A 21788-nucleotide genomic window follows, 5' to 3' on the forward strand; every position below is an offset into this window, starting at 1 on the left:
CAAAGTAAAAAAATACAAAACTGGTTACAAATGTTATATTATGTTTTCTTCTATATAAACTAGCACTGTGCCTGCTTTTAGCTGGCCAGGGTTAACAAAAGAAAATGTGACTAGAGGTCTCTGCTTTGCTACATGAGTTCATATGCACTTATCTTGGTAAATAAACCAATCAAGGTGAACTTTCATGGTGCTCAACAAGTGCAGAATGTGCGTAATGCTACTTTCTGAAGAATGTAGAAGAAAATGGAAGGGCATGTGATAACCACAAACTCTATGCTACCTGATATCTACAGCCTTATGGAGTAGCATGATAACAATGCTAATGCCAGAATAGTAACTGAATCTGATTTGACAGCAGAACCAATGACATCTAACCAACCTTCACAAACTTCTATAAAAGAGAGAGCTAGTTTAGTAAGGTGCTGCTTTTTGCATACTGTATAGAAGGGTTCAACCTTGATCTTCAAAAATGGCCACTTTTAATGAAAAGAAGACATGCAGCCAACGGATGGAAAATTTTAGCCGCTTTCTATGGAATCCTGACACATCAGAATTCATGGGAAGAGCGCCAATCAAATGGGGTATATTACTTTTCATGTTTGTAACTAGCTCATTTTAGCAGAAATATAATATATATTTTTTTTTAATTCTTTATCAATCTCTCTTCTTTATCAATTTTCAGTATATAAAAAAGAACACAAAGTGACAAAAACAACAGGCTATGTTTATTATTATTTTATATTATCTGGGCAGATCAGTCTGCTTCGAATGTCTGGGCAATAGAAAATATTCACATCTTTTCCATTCTTTTTATCGTCTACATCTGTATCAGGTGGTATAGTGACATACATGTCCTATATAGTATCCTGACCATCATGCCTTCCTATTTTAGTAAAAAGGAAAAGACGGTAGATACAGGGGACTACACCTGTAAGCTCAAGCACTAAACTGTATTTACATATGGAAGAACATGTTTAAATCGGAAAATATTTAAAAACACAAAGTAGCCAAAACTTTTTTTGTTTTTTTTGTTTAGGATAGCATGTGGAAGGGTTATTTGGTGGTCTGTGTTCTTCTGTGGAGATAGTCTATTATTTCCTGTCACAACAGGAAGTGTGAGGAAATCTCCCAATTGGGAGGATTTGTCATATTAGACACCCAACATTTCTCTATACTGAAAGATTTCAATGGCCTTTTGCTCTTATGGCAACTCTGTCATTTATCCAATATTTTTTGTTTTCTACAGTGATTATCATGACATACAGACTGCAATAAAAACTTGGCATAGAGTCTAGCCCTTTCATACTCCATTAGAAACAAAGACAAAACATTTAGTCTTTACATACATTATAATTTAATTAATTAAGAAATAAATACCTGTTACTGAATTCTGAGTTTTGTGATTAACATTCAACGAATCATTCAATGTGTCTGTCATTCAGGAAGAGTTTATAAAAAGTGTTATATAACAAAGTTAACAAAACTTACAGTTAGTTTGTGGCAGTATTGCATGTCCTTATCTGATGAAAAATTTATTAGCCAAGGTAAGGATCATAAATTGATAACAATTATTTTTTTCTATTCTCTTTACAGTGTACATTGTGTCTTACTATATAGCTTTTTACATTATTATGATTGGAATATTTGCTCTTTCCATCTATTCCCTGATGAAAACCATCAGCCCTTACGAACCATTTTATCAGGACCAAATAAAGTCACCAGGTAATTGATCAATCTTAGTCATGCTGTTCATACCAAGTATCTCTTTAAAGGTTTTGCTAGTTGTTACACTTCATTTTAGTTTGAAGTTGGTGTACAGAAGCAATTCTTGCATGATGAAAGAGTTATTGAGAATTAAGGCAAAAGGAATATCAGCCTGGATCCAGTGCCAATAGCATAAATCACCAAAACTGTAAAATGAGTGCTGATATAGAGATAAAAATAATTTGAGGAATTTAACTAGATTTTATTTAGAGAAATATTTTTTGCATTTTAGATTTTACTTGTGCATGCTTTCAGCATATACCTCTACTCTGCTATCCAGGAACTCTTTTTTGTGCTGCAAAGTGCCAGTACCATGTACTGGCACCTTCCAGCATTGGTCCTGAATTTAAATGTCAAAAGACATGAAAACAAAGTATGTGCAGTTTATGGTTATATAATTCTCATGCAGTTCCCAGCTTCAGTTTGGAGTAGGGAGCATGGGGAAGATTCATTTCTAGCTGTTTGGAGGCTGAAGATGGGGGCAACTTACCTCTGAACACTGCAGCTAGCATCTAATTTACAGAAAGTCTGACACTTCAGTCATAGTTCCATACAGTTAGGCCTCATGCACAGTGGATGCTATGAAAAAGCCAGTAGTGTTGTCTGTAGAATAAGTGTAGAAGTGGATATAAACCCGATTAATGAAATTTGAGCTGGGCACATATATCTGTAGTGTTTTCTTATCTCTCTTCAAAGCACTAATTCCCATGGCTGTCTCCTGTTCCATTCTTCTGTTATCATTCTGATAACATCTGACAAGATCTCCGTCACATGTGATAAAAGCAGCCTGAGTTTTGTGTTGGGGAGGATGCTATAAATAGATTAGCAGAGTGCTGAACTATTCAATGAATAGTTCTGAAAGTCTCTAACTATGAGGAGAGGGGGTGTGTGCCTTTCCTCCAATCAGCTGTCTTAGCTGTATGGCCAGGCTTCACTGCAGTGCTAACCAGGAAGAGAAAATCTCCTAACATGATCTGAACTTTCTAAAGAATATATAAAGCTGAAGACAGCAGATATACATGTAAAACTGATGTAGGGAGATTTGTTTCATCCCTGTGTATCATCTGAGGCTGTTCACTTCACTGGGTATATGTGACAGTTTACACCCACTTTAAGCTTTTATCAGTGATAGAGAATTTTTACAGCTAAAAAACTCTTAAAACCCACTAGTTCATGGTGGGGGGAGGCGGTTCTAGCTAGAAAACGCCCCTGACAAAAAACGCCGATAACAGGCTATGTGTGCATGGACACATAGGATAACATGCTGGAAAGTTTACTGGTTGCAGAAAAAAAACACCTGAAGCCAAAAGCAACAGCTGTAAAAATGTCCAGTTTGCATGAGGCCTTATGCCGCGTACACACGACCTGGACTTTCCGTCAGACTAGGTCCGATGGGATCAGTCCGTCAGACAATCCGACCATGTGTAGGCTAGTCCAATCGTTTTTCCCCCAAAAAAAAAATCAGACGAACCTAGAAATAGAACATGTTTCAAATCTATCCGACAAACTCAATTCCAGACAGACTTAAATCGGGAAAACCAAACTGACCAAATACGAAGCAAGGGCAGCTATTGGCTACTGGCTATTGAACTTCCTTGTTTAGTCCCATTTACATCATCATGCTGAAAACGAATGGACTTTCGAACATGGCATGAGGCTTTATGGGGCCCTAGGATTTCTAATAGCAGCCCTGTGTCTGTGTGAGGCTGTTTATAGAAAGTGCATTGCAGCATAGGGCTCAGAATGTACTGAATACAAAAGGTCAGTAAAACAGACAGCCAACTCATATTTCAGAAACAGGTGAGCAGCAGTGGTTCCTTTATCTTTAGGAAAGATTTACTTAATGCTGAACAAAAATGTAAAAACAAGTAACATTGAAATATGTGCTGGCTGTTTATGTCCCTGCTTCTTTGAAATGTATCACAATCTCTGCCACTCTCAACCATATACTTCTTTCTGTTTGGTTTAGCAAACAGAAAGAGGTGTACCATCCACCAACAATTATTACATATACATTTAAATGTGTATTTCTTTGTTAACAGGTGTGACAATGAGGCCAGATGTATATAGCGATGATGCCATAGTGTTATATTATAACATGTCCAACAAAGCAACATATGAACCATCTGTGAAGGCTCTGATCCAGTTTCTTGAGCGTATGTAACTTATTTATTAGCACTTTTTCAAAGTAAGGTTTAAGGTTGCATCTGCACAATACTGCGTCACTGTCTAGTAGTAGGTTTCCCATACCTAAACTGGAAAATAAATGTGGGATATTACTCACAGCTATTGATTGAAAACCAACTGTAAACCTAAAGCAGTAGTAAACAGAAAAAAAATATTATAATGTGCTTGTATGCATCACATATGAGCACATTATGTAAAACTTACCTTAAAACGAAGCCTTCCAGTGGTGCACTGTGACCGCTGACAGGGGTTCCATCTTTACCTGGTCTTCCTTCTGGGTTTCCGGGCTCCAATCCTTTGAATGGAGGATCCGCAATGACGTCACTCCCGCATGCACGCAGGAGTCACTGTTTACAACACAGGGCTCTGAAGGAACGGCATGGGCATGCCACTCCTTTAGAGCGCATGCCCTGGTGACGTCACCAGCGGCTTTACAAGTATATATATATATATATATATATATATATATATATATATATATCCTAAACAGTGCACGTTTAGGAGATATGGTATTTACAGTACCTAGAGGTAAGTCTCATAGGCTTACCTGTATGTAAAACATAAACAAAAGGCATTTACTACCATTTTAAAGTGGTTGTGAACCTCAGACATGAAATATGAACAAAGTACATAGCTCTACAGTCTCAATTAACGGAATGAGTCATTTGTGACAAGTTTTCCTGATACCAAAAGAAAAACAGGTAAAGGGAGAGGAACCTACAGCAGATTAAAAGCCTGCCCGTTTGAAGGGTGTGTGTCTCCTTCCTCGAATAAGCTATTAGAGCTCTCCTCACTAAGCTTTGCAGAGTGTGACTTCAGCTCTCCGCCCCCTTTTTTCTAACAGCTCAGACAAGCTTTATAACTGGACTTTAAATAGATGTAGAGAAGTGAAATTTGCAAATAAACAGGTACAACTTATGTAGGAAGATTTGTTTCCTCTCTGTGTATCAACTGAGGCCAGTCACTTCACTGGATATATGTTAGGGTTTACAACCACTTTAAAGGGAACTATTGTTTATTTAATGTTTTGAAGATATACATTTGACGGAAGTCACTGTAAATTGTGCATCAATGTTTGTTAATTAGAAAGTCTGTAAACCCAACATTTCATAGTCATGCTATGTGCCTGCTGTACTATGTACTTGTACGAAAAAGTATCCTATTCTCTTTGTAGTGCTTCCTTTGTGTAAGGTCCCTGGTTGTCCTGCCAGTCCCTTTGCTTTCCTATTAAAACTGACTGCACTGGGCATGAAAGGACAGTGTGGTCAGTTCTCTAGCTGTGCTGAGAACTCAGCCTGCTCTCCTCCAATGATCAGACTTGTGCTAACATGCATCCTGCACAGCCATTCATTGGGAAGATCAGTGTGCTGCTGTTTCTCCTCTCAGCTGGTATACAGCTGAGAACAGAGGGAATGTGAGCACCTATAAAAAAGATATTTATAATTTTTTTTTATATCTACACACGCAGTTTTGCCTTTGATTTCTATTTTAATCAGGATGGGGTATTTTACAAGGTGAGGGTTTACATACACTTTAATTAAAAGTCATGTTTCTATGTATAGGTTGTAAAAATGTGTGTACGTATGGCATCCATATTTTATCCTATGTGCTCATTACTCATTGAAAACAATAGATCCTCTGCAGCAATGTTTGACAGACAAAAGGCATTTGATCTCTGTGTGTGTGATAGGAAACAGCAGTTTTTTATTCATGGCAAGCAAACGTTTTTTTTTTTACATACTTTACACCTTAATTAACATAAATAATAAACATTAAGGTACAGTTTTTAAAGCTCTTAGCTTGTAAATGCGAGTCAGGTATAGCAAGGAATTTAAAAGCATGTGCAAAGAAGCTAAAAGTAGGAATTTCGACTATATATTCCATATCTTAAAGTACAGTACACAGACTGGATATTCATAGACCTTGGGTTAAAGGCTGCTACCTTCAGGTGACTGGACAATGCCCAACAATTTTCTGGGAAGGCTCCCTGGGTGTACTCCTGTGACCCCACCCCACTCTGTGAGTACTCAGTTTTTCAGCAAAAAATTGCTAACAGAGGGGACTGTACTTCAAAATATGGAGTTTACAGGGAAGTCAAAATTTCCTCCTATCTTAATCATACAGTACAGGGCACAGGCTGGATAATCATAGACCCTGGGACATTGACAAGCAAAGAGTGAGAGTCTGGGCAACAATTAGGCACACAGAACTGTGGCAACAGGCCAAATAACAATAAGGATCAACAGACCCAACTTCAAAGTACTGCAAGAACCTTACAGATGAAATCTGCATCTGCAGAGCCTAGATATCCGACTGGTAAAACTTGGAGAAGGTATGAATAGAAAACAAAGCAGAAGCCTTACAAATCTAACAAGAGATTGCCGATTTCAGAAAGCTTTGAACACTCCAAATGATATGGTGATGTGAGCACATATAGGTACTGGAGGTGCCTTGTCTTTGAGAGCATAAGCCCTCACAAGGAGTTGTCTTATCTACCAAGCAATAGTGGACTTAGAAGCAGGCTGTCCTTTACAGGACCCTGTCTTCAATACAAAGAGGAAATTCTCCATTTCACAGATAGAGACGTGTCTGTCTGTTAGTCCCTAGCAGCTCTGACCACGTCCAAACAATGGAGGATCTTGGGTGCAAGACCACTTTATCTGTATGAAACTTTAGGAAAGTCACCAAATAAAAAACACGTCTGACAAGCATAATAGCCACCGAAAAGGCCACTTTGCAGGAAAGATCATCCATGCGGAGTTCCCTAATGCGTCCAAATGAGCTTCTTCAGGACAAAGAGAAAAAAATTTAGATTCTAAGGAAGCACAGTGTGCTGTAATGAGGGTCTGATCTGTGAGACATGTTGAATAAAGATTCTACAAGGGAAAGCAAAGTCAAAGTTTTCTGGAATAGAATGGATAAGGACGAAGTATATCACCTAAGGGTACTTAAGGCCAAAATCTTGTCAAGTGCTGATTGTAGGAAGGCCAGAATGTGAGATAGAGGGGAATTTCTGGGGTTAAAAAGCTTGTGTTCACACCAGGCAAAAAATTATTTCCAGGTATAAACATTTATTGCGAAGTGGCCTTTCAGGCTCTGAGTAAGGTTGGAAAGACAGTCAGAGATAACCCATGCAGGACGTTATAGGGGGCCTAGGGACAGTAGATCAGGCCTGTTTGGAAGAGTGGTTGTAAAAGTGTGAGATGTGGTGTGATGTAACACCTGGTCATCCCCAAGGCATGGAAGAATTTTTATCTTCAAGTTTGAAAGTTTAAACACCTGATAAGCAAATAAACTCAAACACATTCCCAGCTTTCTGCTGATCTCACAAAGTGAATACCAGGGAGTACTTAAATAAGTGTATTTCAAGTAATAAAGGTACTGAGTCTCATATTTGCTGTAAAGCTACAGTAGCAAATGATCAAAATAACCTGTCTAACCTTTTTGGGTTGCTGGTCCTTATATGGGTCCAGGCTTCATATAATGGTGTCTATACAACCAGAGGGGTCCTAAGGGTCTGGAAATTATAGGGATGGATCACGACCCTGGATTTATATACCACCCTGCAGATAATTACACTCATTGCAGTCAATGCCAAGGTGAGTGTCGAAGTAGGATCCAGTGCCCAAAGGCACACTACAGTCCTCTCCACAGTGTGGGGTCCGGGTACAGTTCTCATAGTATTACCAAGGGTACACCAGTCCAGATACACTGCCCCTATTTTTATAGTAAAAGGCACTAAATAGTTGATTGAAGATTCAAAATTAAAAAAAGGTAAAACTGGTTAATCACAGAAAACGCCTCTATAAGAGAGAAGAGGTCCATCACCTAAGTACACTAGCAAAAAAACAAGGACTCCAAAAGTGGGGTGTGGTTATAGGAGTATGCCTTGGGTGCGTGTTCAGTAAAGCTTTTGCCAGTGTCCAATCACCTGAAGGTAGTAGCCTATGACACATGGTCTATGAATATCCATCCGGTGTCCTGTGCTATAAGATTAAGATAGCACCTTTTTATAAACCCTTAAAGTACCCTTCAGCCCAAATCTATGGCAAATTTTGCTAAAGCCCGCTAAAAGATAGTAAAATACTTGGTAATGGCATACTGGAAATCTGATGCTTTTAGCAGATCAAAAATATAACCATGTGTTTAGCATCATAGTGTTTTTTGTATTTGCAGTGTATAATACAATTTTACATTTTTACAGCATACAACACAACAACACAGCAAAGAATTAATAAAAATTGTACTGGTGTCACGGATGTGGCAGCTTTCTTGTCCACTTCTGGTCGCTCAAAGCATGCATGCCAGTTTTTGGAATCAGAGCTTGGAGACTGTGCCTATAATCTTGATGATAAAGACCCTTTTGGATTTCAAAAAGGACAGCCATGCATTTTTATAAGAATCAACAGGGTAAGAATTTGAAACTGTTCCTATCAATATTGTGCAATATACAATTGCTCATACTGAATATACATTTTTTAGTTTGTACAGGCAGCAACTAAACTAGTTATTGCCTTCAGATAATGCAAAAAAAATACATCCAGATCTTTAAAGGGATGGTACGACTCTTTTACAAGCTGACCTCTACATATATAGACATACATCATGATAAACACATCCATGATTTTAAATCCCGAATTCGGACTCTGCAATCCCCCATGTAATGACATCAGCTCCATTCTTAGATTATCACATTCTGAGTGCAGGGCACTGTGGTGACACTGCCTTAGAAAGCAGGTTTATGATGCCCTGCACTGACAAGATATCCTTGGTTTTCTGGGTCGAAAGACATTGGGCATTATCTTGTGGTGAAAAGGAAGGTGGGAAGGACAGTGCCAGAGATAAGTATTTTCACAATTTCTTTTAATTGACGTGGAATTTTTATAAAATGGCCTGTCTTTGCACTTTCACAGACTGATCACATTAAAGCCCAAACAAAATCTGTGAGGCTTCCGAAGTTCAATATTGTTGCAACTTGGCAATAGTAAAACATGTTGTTACATAATCCAATATTTTTTTATTTCAGATAGTACATTTTGTACCTCGGAATCACTCAACTCCAACACTTAAGTGCTTACCAAAGGTTTGTAGTTTTCTAATTAAATTATGTCCACATGTGCCAAAAATCAGAGATTGCTTTCTGGTAGCAAAGGAAAATAGTATTAGGCTGGAAACTAATCATTTAAGTATATGAAAGTATAGCAAGTTTTAGCCCCTGGTGAGAGGTACCAATTAAACTGCATCTATTGCCAAAACTTTTTTTTTTATAAATAGAGTAGGGAAGGACTGGTAATACTATCACGTTTTTATTGCTCTTTGTTTTCCCACTAAATAGATTTACAGTCTATAATTGTCCTGGTGATTATTGTCAAAGCAATAGGAAATCCAACATTTTTAATTTCTTCAAGGTAAATCTAATGATAGCTATCTATAACAGGAATTTCCCTCATCTTCTAGAGATTTTCTCTCCTTTTTTTGTATCTGTAAAAAAAACTGACAGTGGTCGTTTTCTTTCTTAAGCCTGGTACACATGGGTCAAATATTGGCCGCTATCGGCTGGTTCAACAAAAACCAGCCGACATTTGTCCCGTGTGTAGACCAGCCTATCCGACAGAAGCCGGCTGAAAGGCCAGCTTCTGTTGAACAGGCATACTGGAAAACCAGTGGGGAGCAGCCCCCCTGTCAGAACATAATAGCTCAGCAAGGAGATGGACATTCAAACATTGGTTAGTACAGTGAGCTCCTCCCCAGCACCTCCATTTTTTTTATTTTTTTCAGCCCGCTGGGTTGAATGAAAAAAGAAATACCTGATAGTGTGTACTAAGCAGCTTTAAGGCACTAAAAAGTAAATACCGGTAAATTATATTTTGGCTATACATACACTTTACATGCCTGTTTGCACTGCATACTTAGCCATGCAATTTGTCAAAATTATATTATACAATATGGCTTGCATTTCTTTAAAAAAAGGTGTGTATACTTTTAAAACACAGACCACAGAAGAACCCTGGGAGTTAAAATATTTTCCTGAGGATGCATCCTTTAACTTGCAGTATTTCCCATACTATGGAAAAAAAGCTCAGGTAACACCTTTCACAACTACATAAACGTCTTTGACTTTATTTCGGTTCTAGATATTACTACAGAAATGTTTTTTCTTTTTCAGCCAACCTTCATCAACCCAGTGGTGGCAGTGAAGTTGGTGAATGTTCCACACAATAAATTGATTGAAGTCGTGTGTACAGTTCATGCTGACGGGATTATTACAGACAATATCCATGATCCATATGAAGGAAAAGTGACATTCAAACTTAATATACAAGGTTAAAGTGCCCTTCGTGATAAGACTGGAAGGTATGATTAGAGTGACAGTTTTTCATAAAGTACGTGATATGAAAAGTGAAAATCAAATATTACTGTTTGCTGACCATAACAGCAGAAGATAGGACAAGGTGACCAGTTCATTATCAGTATATTCAAGTTTAAATCAGCTAGGACTGATGGCATTAAAAGGAAATCTGAATTGACAGTAATATGTTGGCTCCCACTGAAGACATGTCCTTTTAAAAAAGCTAGCTCCCTGGCTGTCTTTCCTGATCCTGAGCTACAGACCTAAATCAAGTATGTAAATCTGAAGTTGCTGCATGCTTGCTCTAAATAACTTGGGAACTACTGAAGTAAAAGACAACCAGGCAATTAACATTTTAAGAAAGAGGTCAGCAATGGAGACTGGAATTTCTCTAAATACAGGCTACCTTTATTCTGTTTTTATCAACAGATTCAATTAAAATTTAAAGTGAGTCCAGTATGATTTACATAAGAAAGCCTACAATAGAACTAAAACAAGACAAAAACTAAGATTTGTTTCCAATTAATTTTCTTCTGAGAGCTGTCAGATCATTTCCACCGATGTGATTGTCACATTGACCTATAAACTGTATTACTACATATTCACCAAATAGAAAGAACATTCTGAGCAAAAGACAATTTGTTAAAAGGTATTGTCAGTTCATGTAGAAAATATTTTGTATCATTGCGGTTTCATTGTACAAGGAATATGCATGAACTGAAAGTCATATTGTTTCATATTTGGACAGCAAAGTAGTAATTTCCAGGAGCAGTGTGCTGCTGTGACTGCTGAATGCTTTTTCATTTTTGTGCTTAACTTCATATTAAAGTGGAACTCCAGGCATAATAAAAAGTACATAGCATAGTTATTTCCCTTCCTAACCACATTGGCTCACACAGCAGGAAAAGTGGTCATATAACAAAGGTTCTGTCAGAATTAGATATAAGAAAAAAAATTCATTAGTATTTTATAAATAGGGCAGCTCTGTATCTCATTAAATACTGTGCATACAAATTTTATATTAAACATTTTATGATCAAAAAATATTTTAAATGAAAAAATAAAAATGTCAAAAAATTAGAATTAGAAAAAAACAATTCATCTGTGTCAATGCTTCCAAAGTGTTCGTGCTCAAAAGGACCAATATCCAGTGCACACCTCCACCAGCTAAAGTATATGCTCACCTGAAAGATAAATGTAAAAGCATACAAATCACTCCTCGTGTCCACCACACTCCACCACACAAATCACTCCTCCTGTCCATTGTGGTGGACACGAGGAGTGATTTGTTTATGCTTTTACATTTATCTTTGAGGAGAGCGGGCATTTTAGCTGGTGGAGGTGTGCACTGAATATTGGTCCTTTTGAGGACGAACACACACACATTTTAATTTTTTGACATTTTTATTTCAAATATTTTTGATCATGAAATGTTTAATATAAAATGTGTATGCACATTGTTTAATGAGACACCACGCTGCACTATTTAGAAAATAATATTGAATTTGGTGTGGTGTATCACTGTAAGTGTGCAGTAGCTGTGCAGTCACATATATTGGTGATTTTACACAAATACCCTGTTATAGAAGGAAGTAATTTATTTTGGTGCGGATTGTTTTTTCCCAATTTATATTAGTGTCTTTCATTAGGCTGCACTATTTAACAACTGGAGATATAAAGGGCACCCTTTTTTTCAAATTAAGGGCTAGTGGTGCCTTCATGCAAGGTCTGCTTTAGGGCCAGTTCACACCTGAATCACACAGGAGCATATTCTGTGTTCCTGCAATCTGGGCGCCTGCAATCTTGACAATAGCAGGGATGTGAAACTGCCTATTACAGATTATATGTTTGTATCATCATAGGTTTATTGTAAAGATACTATTTAGTGGACCATACCTAACTAAAATGTTTTCTCAATTTCCACAGATTCATGCTTCTAAGGAAAAATAATTCTCCTAATAGTGGCCAACTCTGTGCCCTGGTTTTGCCTGCAACAAAAAATGAGCTCATCAAATACACTGTCACGTAACAAGTTAGGAGAAAAGAAGCATTCGATGATCTACATATTCCTTTTAGACATATACTGATATATATGATATTTAAATAAATGATTATATTAAAATTTCCATTGATAGTTAAATCAAACATTTCTACTTTACATTGCCCGTAGCGAGTATTCAAGTAAGTTAAAAAATAGTATTTGATTGACTTTTGTGGTAACACCCTTTTACTTTGCTTCAGTTTTTAAAAACCAGCCCAGCCTTCTTAAGGCATATTTAATTTTTTTACAGTTAATGCTTACTACTTAGAGGCAAAATATGTTTAACCTGTGGTTAATACATCTTTACACGTTAAATAGGAGGCCCTATATATACTGACAATGTTTTAAGATATGGTCAGCATTGCTAAGCTTAGATAAGGTTTTGTTTTGTCTTTAAAATTTGTCTTTGTCTTCTTTCACCTCTGTTATGAATTAACACCTTTATATTAATTTTTAATACTGACCTTATATGCCGCCATTTCTCTATTCCACCACACTCAGACTACAGGCCTGCAGGAGAAATGTATATGAAGTCACACTAAGACAAAGATTAATACACCACTCATTTATTTCTGGGTATGGCACATTATTAAATACAGTATACAAGCAGGATATGGCCAGGGCGGTTCACCCATGGTTTACCACCATAGGACAGGTTCCCTTTACATGGGGTGTGTTCTAGATCCCCAAACATATTCTCCAAATAAAGACATTTCTTCTTCTTCTATTTTCCTCAACCAAATCCAATTACTACAGCTTAAAAACACTTGACGTGGCTTAACGTTGTATAAAGCGATAACACCCGTTTAGCTGCATGAGGCATTTTTACAGCTGTAAGGCTGCTGCTCCAGAATGCACTGGCCCTGGGTTTTTCTTTTTTGCAGCTTGAAAACACTTTCCCCACTTACAGCTCCTAAAAGCCTATGTGTGCATCGACACATAAAATAACACAGAGAAGTGTTTTTGAGCTGTAAAATAAAAATATAGATGCCCATGCAGCTGTAAAAACGTCCAGTGTGTATGAGGCCTTATTGTTAGACAACCCACTTTATTTCTCCAGTTTTATTTAATCACCCCATTTCCTAGTGGCTATACATTCAGCTCATAGAGGATTTAGATTACATATTATGAAAACACACTGGTGAGACATTTGTAAAAAAAATGGAACAAAAGGAATAGTACTGGCTAGATTTCTAAAGACCAGGAATCTAAATGGAAAATTATACTGTTGTTCCAAGTTATTTGACATTTAAATGTATTGTCTGCATTGAAGAACAGTTTTAGTTACAATTAAAAACATTTCCAATACTCAAATAGTAGAACTTTACACATAACAAACTTGATAAATAATTATGGTATCAAAATTAGTGTGTGCTGTAAATTGCCCTCAGCATTTCTGCGGTTTCTTTTTGCGAGAGGCTGCTATTTTGCTGAAGCTCAAAGCTCCGACAGGAAATCATAAAGTGGAACTAAACCCATTGATTTAACGGTTTAAAAAACACTCCTGGAATGGCGGGGTCGCAATTGTGTCCTCAACCAAACTGTCAAAACATCAAACGGCTGGTGTTATAACTTTTAGGCCTCATGCACACTGGACATTATAAAAACACCAGTACTTTTAGCTGTCAAAAGCTGTGTTAAAAATGAGTTTTGCTGTGTTTTTGCATTAGCGTTTTATAGCAAAACTATACTTCCACAAAAACTTAAGGGCTCAAAAATGCTCATAAACAGCCGATAGCCGTGTTTTTCAAAGTTAGAGCTAGAGCAGTTTTTACAGCTGAAAAACTCTTCAAACACAGTAATTCTGAGTTATTTTTCCAGCCTGAAAGAGCCACTGCCAAACATCGCTGATAATAGCCTATGTGTGGAATAACATGCTGGAAGTTTACTGGCTGTAGAAAAAAAAATGCCTGAGGCCCAAAAACAGCAACTATAAAAATGACCAATGTGCATGAGGCCTTATTGGTTGAACTAGATGGACTTGCGTCTTTTTTAAACCAGACTATAACTATAAGGTCACTTTCACACTGAGGTGTTTTATAGGCATTTTTGCACTAACAATAGTGCCTGAAAAGTGTCTGTAAACTGCTTCTTCTGCAGCCCCAGTGTAAAAGCCTGAGTGCTTTCACACTGGAGCAGTGCGCTTGCAGGACAAAAAAAAAAGTCCTGCAAGCAGCATCTTTGGGGCGGTGCGGGAGTGGTGTGTACACCACTCCTACACCGCCCCAAAGATGCTGCTTGCAGGAAAATCATTGAAATCAATAGCCAGCGCTGCCGAAGGGCTTGGAAAGTGCAGCAAGGTTTTATGGGTGGTTTTAACCCTTTTTCAGCCGTGAGCAGGGGTTAAAAGTGCCCGAAAAGAGCAGCCAAAACTAGCGCCGCTTTACCGTCAATGCAGCAGCACCTCAGTGTGAAAGTGGCCTAACTGATCACATGTGCAGATCCATGGTTGGAGATTAAACAGAAGCAGCTTCCTTGGTTATAAAGCATAGGAGAATTTATTTCCACTTTAAGGCTGTCAGCAGATCAGCCTTTACAAAAGGGACCAGCCTGAAGTCTTCCATCATGACTTAATTTTCTGACAAAAGTTTCACTTTAATGGGGTCTCAAAAGCTAAAGGTAAAAAAAAAAACACCTTCAGTGTGCAGCTCCCCCCATCCCCCCCCCCAATATTTACCAAAGCCCAATTTCAATTCAGCAATGTGCATGAGAGTTAAGGCTCTCCCAGGTTGCTCACTCCTCATTGGCTGAGATGTCAATCACAGCCAATAAGGAGGGAGTGGGGGTTAGGGCTGAGGTACACTCTCTGTCTTATGACACAGACAGCCAGCTCAGGAGTGAGCACGCACAAGTGTACCCATAGCAGACAGCTTGATATGAGGGCACTTGGCAAGGGGAAGGGGGCTAGAGCGCTGCTGGGGACCCAAGAACAGGAGGATTAGGTCTGCTCCGTGCAAAACCATTGCACAGAGCAGGTAAGTATGATTTTTTTTTTTCCTTTACAAACACTTTAAAGGATAAGTGTACCTTTTGAAACATGTTACATTTTAGGATGGAACATATAACATGTTCCCAGTGCTGCAGCTGTTGCCTGCTGCCCCCCACCTCCCCCCATGGCAGCAGTACAGCTGTCACTTTTTGAAAACAGCACCTACACGGTCACATCATTCATACACACAGCTGTGTGTAAATGAACTACAAGCCCCGACATCCTTAGCAGCTGTTGGCTTGTAGTTCTTAATGAATTGCCACAGCACTGTGGTAGTTCATTGAGTCTTCCTGTCAGTGAATATCAGCTTGCTCGTTTAGCAAAAATATGTACATTTATTATTTTTTCTTACAAGGTGAACTTATATTTTAATGCATTCTCGGCAATAAGGTAAAAAAAAAACTTGCACTGCCCGTTATCCCTTCTCCCCCTCTCTAACACGAACCTGAGTCCTTTATTGATCCAGCGCTGTGCCTGGCTGCAGCCCTTCTCTCCTCTATTCCTGGTCTCACAGGCTTTGCTGAGAGCAGCAGAAGCTATTGGCTCCTGCTGCTGTCAATCAAATCCTGTGAGGAGAAAAAAAGGAGGCAGAGCTGAGCCACGCTGTGTGCATCCATAGCAAGTTTTACCTTTACAACCATTTTAAACGTGTCTGTTCACGATACAAATTTAGAATTATTATATACAAGGCAATAACATGATTACCTGGCTAAATAAATTACATACCTGGCTAAAGAGATGACATAGGGTAGCTATACCCAAAAACTTATTTTAGTTTTGGATAGAAGGGAAGGCAAAGAATTAGAACCCCTGTCAAGTTTTACTGCCATTCAGGGCTCTTGTAGAGTGATTTCTTCTGTATGTTTTGCTAGACAGGAAGTGAGGGAAAATCTACACCAGGAAAACAATTAAAAGCTGACAAAGGCTCTAGAATTCCCCTACTTAAAAAAACAGGATTTCTGTGTTCATCGTAAAATACTTTTCTTTGCGTTCATTGAGGGGTACATAGCAGTAGCAGAACTATCAGGATCACAACAGTCGCACTTGCGATGGGACCCTGGCATTCCGCCACTGTTGGGAGAGCCCCAGCGGGATTGCTAGTTGCACGGCTCTGAGTGGAGAGTGTGTCTCTCATGGAACAGCACAGAGTGGGCATTGACAGTTCTGTCTACCCCTCAGTCCATCCTATCTTGCACAAGATGACAGAGGACACAGCCCAATCTGCTCCGTCTTCTCCCCCCTCCCCTCTCCTGTGTGTGCTCCATGGGAAGTCTGAGCTCTTTAGCTTCACACTTGACTGTCCGTGGAGCACACACAAGAGAGGGGAGGGGGAGAAGACAGAGGAAATCGCCTGTGTCCTCTGCCATCCTGTGCAAGAGAGGACGGACTGAGGGGGGATAGAACTGTCTGTGCTGTTCCATGAGAGACACTGTCCGCTCAGAGCTGTTCTGAGAAGGCAGACCGCGCTGATGAGTACTGACAGGCTGCACTGATAGGAAGCATTGATGGGCACTGATAGGAGGCACTAATAGGCTGCACTGATAGGAGGCACTATGGGGTAATGATAGGCTGCATTGATATGAGGCACTAATGTGCACTGATAGGCTGCACTGATGGGCATGGATAGATGGCACTGATGGATATTGATGAACACTGGTAGCTGGAACTCATAGGCAGCACTGGTAAGCACTGATAGGTGGCACTTATTGGCAGCATTGATGAGCAATGATAGGCTGCATTGATGAGCATCGATAGGCTGCATTGATGAGCATTGATAGGCAGCACTGATAGATACTAATAGGTATAATTACTGACATTCTTGACGGTTAGCAGTCCTTTCCTCAGACACAGCGTGGGAGGAAAGAGCTGCAGATAACCGGCAAGTCTGTTTACATGTGTTCAGCTGATCACATGGTAAAGGGCCACTGTGATTGCGCTGGATGCACGTCTCAGGGCCACACAGGAGGCAAGGTTCTGGAAGGATGTCCATTAACACCCTCCCAAAATTGGAAGCCCGGGGCTCAGATGGAAGGGGGGGCAGGGGGCCCATCATGGTTTCTTGCACCGGGGCCCTGAAGGTTCTAGTTACGCCTCTGGCACATAGGCATTTAAGTTATTCTGCTTCATCCAGAAGGATTTGGACACTGGCAAACGAAAAAGAGACACCTGAAGAACCTTACATCTGAAGCTGGCATCAAAAAAACTTGAATATCCACCTGGTAAAGCTGGAACAGCAGACAGGGTGGCAGCCTTGCAAACTGGGAAACAGCTGCCTGATGCCAAAAAGCCCACAAAGCACTTACAGATCTAGTACTGTTCAACTTCACAGGAAAGGGTGCAACCAAATCCTTTTAAAATGTATCCATGGTCAAATTATAAAATCATATCTTAATTTCTACATTGTACTTTAATTATTTAATCCCATTAATCTGACTGATTTTGAAGTTTGTAAACTTACTTTGTGAGGATACTTACACATTTACTTCCTTGAATTCTATGACATGTATTTACTATGCCTTGTGAATAAGCACTCCTGTGTCACAGAATTTATCGAGCTTGCCTTCTGAACTACAGAGGACAGAGTTTCAAGAAGCAGGATCAGTACTCAACCTTTGTGGAGTATGATTGTGGGGTGGTCTGGTGAGCCAAGGCGCTGTCAGATCAGCTTTACTTCGTTGGGTGTCACGCAAGGTGTGGTGTCCACCCTGTCCCCATGGTCTGGTTCTCACTGGGGTGACCCTCTACTGTCGGTTTCCCTCTATAATGGGTTTGCACCTAGCATAGGAGCTAAAAGAAAAAATTGGGCATGGTGGGTTCATTTATGTGCTGACGCTGATGCCTTTTGATAAAGAGACAGTTGGCAAATTAAAACATATTGATGTTATTACATAGGGTGAAAAACCAAAGCAGCTTCCTTACACTTTTGGGAACTGGCTGCAGTACTTTCTGTGCCTATGCAGGTGTGCTATTTGAAACATTTCTGGAATTAGGCCCTTCCCTATTTGGTTTTGTATATTTATTTTGGGGGCCTACAAAATATATGTAGGACAGTGCTGGTTTAATTATGATACCCAGTTTAGCCAAAAAATGCCTGCCCGGAAAGAACTGCATTTTGACTGCCAAGATGGTAGTCTTTGGTTTTTACTGATGTGTCTGCATAGGCAGACTTCCTTGCAGTTACCTGCTGGTGCTCCCACCATGTTCAGCAGTATCCAAAAAAAGGCTTCTGCAGAGCTGTTTTATAAGAGCCACTGTAAGTGGTACACTGCATGTCGCTTTAACACACAACTTGCAGGTTTCCTCACTTGGTGTGGTATCCAGAAAAGAAAGAGGAAAATTTTGATTTATGAATAGGGTTGAGTGGACACCTGGATGTTCGGGTTTGAAGAGTTCAGCCGAACTTTGCAAAAAAGTTTGAGTTCGGGACCCGAACTTGACCCCAAACCCCATTGAAGTCAATGAGGATCCGAACTTTTGAGGACTAAAATGGCTCTAAAAAAGTAATGGAAAGGGCTAGAGGGCTGCAAATGGCAGCAAAATAATGTTAAGAGCATGGCAAGTACTTTGCAAACAAATGTGGATAGGGAAATAACTTAAAATAACATAAAATACATAAAAATAAAAAAGAATATGCTGAAGGCCCCCTTCTCAGAAGAAGAGGTACAGGAAGTCATTAAGAACCTCAAATCAGGTTCTGCTCCAGGCCCCGATGGTCTCCCTAACCCCTATTACAAGACATTTACCACCACCCTGACTTCACATTTGACACAATTTTTAATGCAAAGACACAGAGAACCCCACTTGATCCTCACCTAAACACAGCCTACATTGCAGTAATACCGAAACCGGATAAAAACCCAGAAGAAGTCAGTAATTAATAGACCCATCTCCCTCATCAATAGCGACTTAAAAATCCTTACCAAACTCCTTGCAAATCGTCTAGCTTCCTTCATTAACCAATATGTCCATAAGGATCAAGTGGGGTTCATCCCAGGCACACAGGGCCCTGATCAGATCAGAAGAGCCATAGACATAGTCTCCATCTTCCAGACAAACTGGCCAGGAGGTCCAAAACAATCAGACATGCTTTTATCACTGAACCTTCAAAAGGCCTTCAATTTGGTCTCTTGGCCATACATCTTTACAATCCTTGAACGTTGGGGCTTTGGCGTCAAGTTTATGGCTCTGATCCGAGCTCTTTATTCAAATCCTAAAGCCTATATTAGGCTTCAAGGCCACTACTCCAAACCAATACATATAGCCAAAGGCACCAGACAAGGCTGTCCTTTATCTCCGCTAATCTTTGCAATAGCTATTGAGACAATCGCCATCTCCATTCGCCGGGACCCCAACATACAAGGCATTCAATGTGGCTCTCAGTCAATGTCAATGTGGCCTGTTTGCAGAGAACAAACACTGATGCCTAGTCACGGATTCCTATCTTAGGGAAAAAGACACATGGTCATTTCCGTCCCTCTCCTTACATTCACACCTAGGGATCGTGGTTAAGTTCCTCCCCTCAGGCACAGCTAGCTCCCATTGGGGTGTCCAGCGAGGAGGTACACCTCCGACCATTAACAGGAATACTAATCCTTCACTCTATCACTACCATGTCTGTCTAAAATGATTATACATTTTATATCTGATGTGTTACACTCAATTCATCTTGTTGCGCTGCCTGTAACCTTTCTATGTTTTGACTGAATCGATATTTTGAATGTCACTTTCAAATGTATTATTCTTGTTGTGATACAAAATAAAATACTTTGAATTTAAAAAAATAGAAAAAAATAATCTTGACCTAGGAGGATGAGGTCCATATGGAGTAGGAGGTTGAGATGGTGGTGGATGTGGCAGTGTAGGTGGAAATGGCAGTGGAGGAGGACGAGGTAGCAAACACTGGTTTTTGTTTTTAATTTTATTTATTTTTTCAATTAGGGTACACCCCAAAAGAGTGAGAAAGATCAAAAATATAACAATGGCTGGGTAAGGCCAGTATACATGTCTATTCTGCACAAGGTACGGACAAGTCCTGTGGGATCCATGCCTGGTTCATTTTTTTTTTTGTGTAATCAGTATTTTATTGCAATATAACAGAAACAGAAACATGAAAAACAGTACAGGTCCAACATCACATTGAAGTGCAATACTTATCGGCCTAAATAAAAAAAAAGCCGTTCTAGTGCTAGAATAACATCATGTAAGTTGAACATTTAAACAGACTTAAAGAGAAAGGTCTTAGAGTCATAAAGAGAAGGAGAATGTCTTGGGTATATACATACATAGCAGGCGGGCTGGGAAACCCCGATAAGTGCCAGGGTAAAAAAGGAAACAAGTACCTCAACCAATAGTGGGACAAAACCCGGCAGAAAGGGACCTGAGAAATGGACACCGTCCCGGCACTAGGGTAGAGGGGGGGGGCCTCAACAGCCGCCAGCTGCCCCCTCCACCGCCAGCGCATCCCGGGAGCTGGTGTCACCACAGAGGGTCTGCCGGAACGCCGCCCTCTGCCAAACCCAGAAATTCCTTCCTGGCAGCCCAAGCGTCAACAAAGGGATCCCAGCCCACCACCTACTAGCTTCGGCAGTTCAGGCTACATGACATTCTGACCCAAGAAAGGTGGAAAGATGAGGAAGGAGAAGGGAAAGAGAAAAGGTCAGCAAGGGGTAGAAAGGAAAAACGATAGGGACAGGAAGAGAATGGGAAAAGTAGGTCAATTTACCTGAGCATAGTCACCAAATGTCCGCTCCTTCCGCACCGGGCACACCACTCCCCAGCTTCAATATTCGCAAGCATTATGCCTTCGCTAAGAGCTTCCAGGGGGAGATCCAGTCCCCCCCCGAGCTCCGCCCAGTCTAAGAGTTCTAAGGGTGGGGTCTGCCAATTCCAGCAGAGCCACGTCTAAACTGGAGGGCATATGGTTAGGATCCGACGCATACATCGACCAAGGTCTCCAGATATCGTGGAAACGGTCCTCTAGGCCTTTACAGGTAGCGACCCAGTGCTCTGCCTCTTTCACCACATGCACTCCCCTGCACCACTCTTCTCGAGTGGGGATTCCAGGCCGCTTCCAGTATAACGGAATCAGGCGTCTGGCTGCATTCAGCAAATGTGCCAACACGGAATTCTTATAAACCCTAAGCGGGACCGAGGGCACCTGCAGAAGGAAGTGCAGCGGCGAGAGAGGGACCTCAATCCCGGTCACAGCCTTCACTTGACCCTGTATGTCTTCCCAGAAGGGACGAATTAGGGGGCACTCCCACCACACATGAATTAGAGTTCCTCGCTGTCCACATCCCCTCCAACAGGACTCCGATGCGGAGGGGTAAATACAGGCCAAGTCCGCCGGCACCCGGTACCAGCGTGCTAATAACTTAAAGTTGGTCTCCTGAACCTTGGAGTCTCTAGAGGACGAATGGGTGAGGGAGTAAAGGTGTGCTAACTGCGTCTCCGTGAAC

At 40.2% G+C, this 21788-nt stretch overlaps 1 protein-coding gene across 1 annotated transcript; it reads left to right on the top strand.

Moving 5' to 3' along the window:
* The first annotated feature begins 404 nt into the window (after window positions 1-404).
* Window positions 405-17728, top strand: ATP4B (ATPase H+/K+ transporting subunit beta). The gene is made up of 8 exons (XM_077482831.1): window positions 405-581; window positions 1594-1722; window positions 3807-3920; window positions 8156-8361; window positions 8978-9034; window positions 9945-10034; window positions 10118-10305; window positions 12227-17728. The coding sequence occupies exons 1-7, from the start codon at window positions 470-472 to the stop codon at window positions 10277-10279; spliced, it is 870 nt and encodes a 289-aa protein (XP_077338957.1). The 5' UTR covers window positions 405-469; the 3' UTR covers window positions 10280-10305; window positions 12227-17728.
* Window positions 17729-21788: the final 4060 nt, after the last annotated feature.

Source organism: Lithobates pipiens, unplaced genomic scaffold (genome assembly GCF_037356315.1).
Source record: "Lithobates pipiens isolate NorthernLeopardFrog02 unplaced genomic scaffold, aLitPip1_a1.2 Scaffold_16, whole genome shotgun sequence".
Lineage (NCBI taxonomy): Eukaryota > Metazoa > Chordata > Amphibia > Anura > Ranidae > Lithobates > Lithobates pipiens.

Bases quoted from the DNA above. Each gene is read 5' to 3' on its own strand.
- ATP4B (XM_077482831.1), top strand. From the start codon at position 470: ATGGCCACTTTTAATGAAAAGAAGACATGCAGCCAACGGATGGAAAAT. The intron at 1,723-3,806 runs GTAATTGATCAA...CTTTGTTAACAG, and splicing joins GGACCAAATAAAGTCACCAG to GTGTGACAATGAGGCCAGAT. The intron at 10,035-10,117 runs GTAACACCTTTC...TTTCTTTTTCAG, and splicing joins ACTATGGAAAAAAAGCTCAG to CCAACCTTCATCAACCCAGT.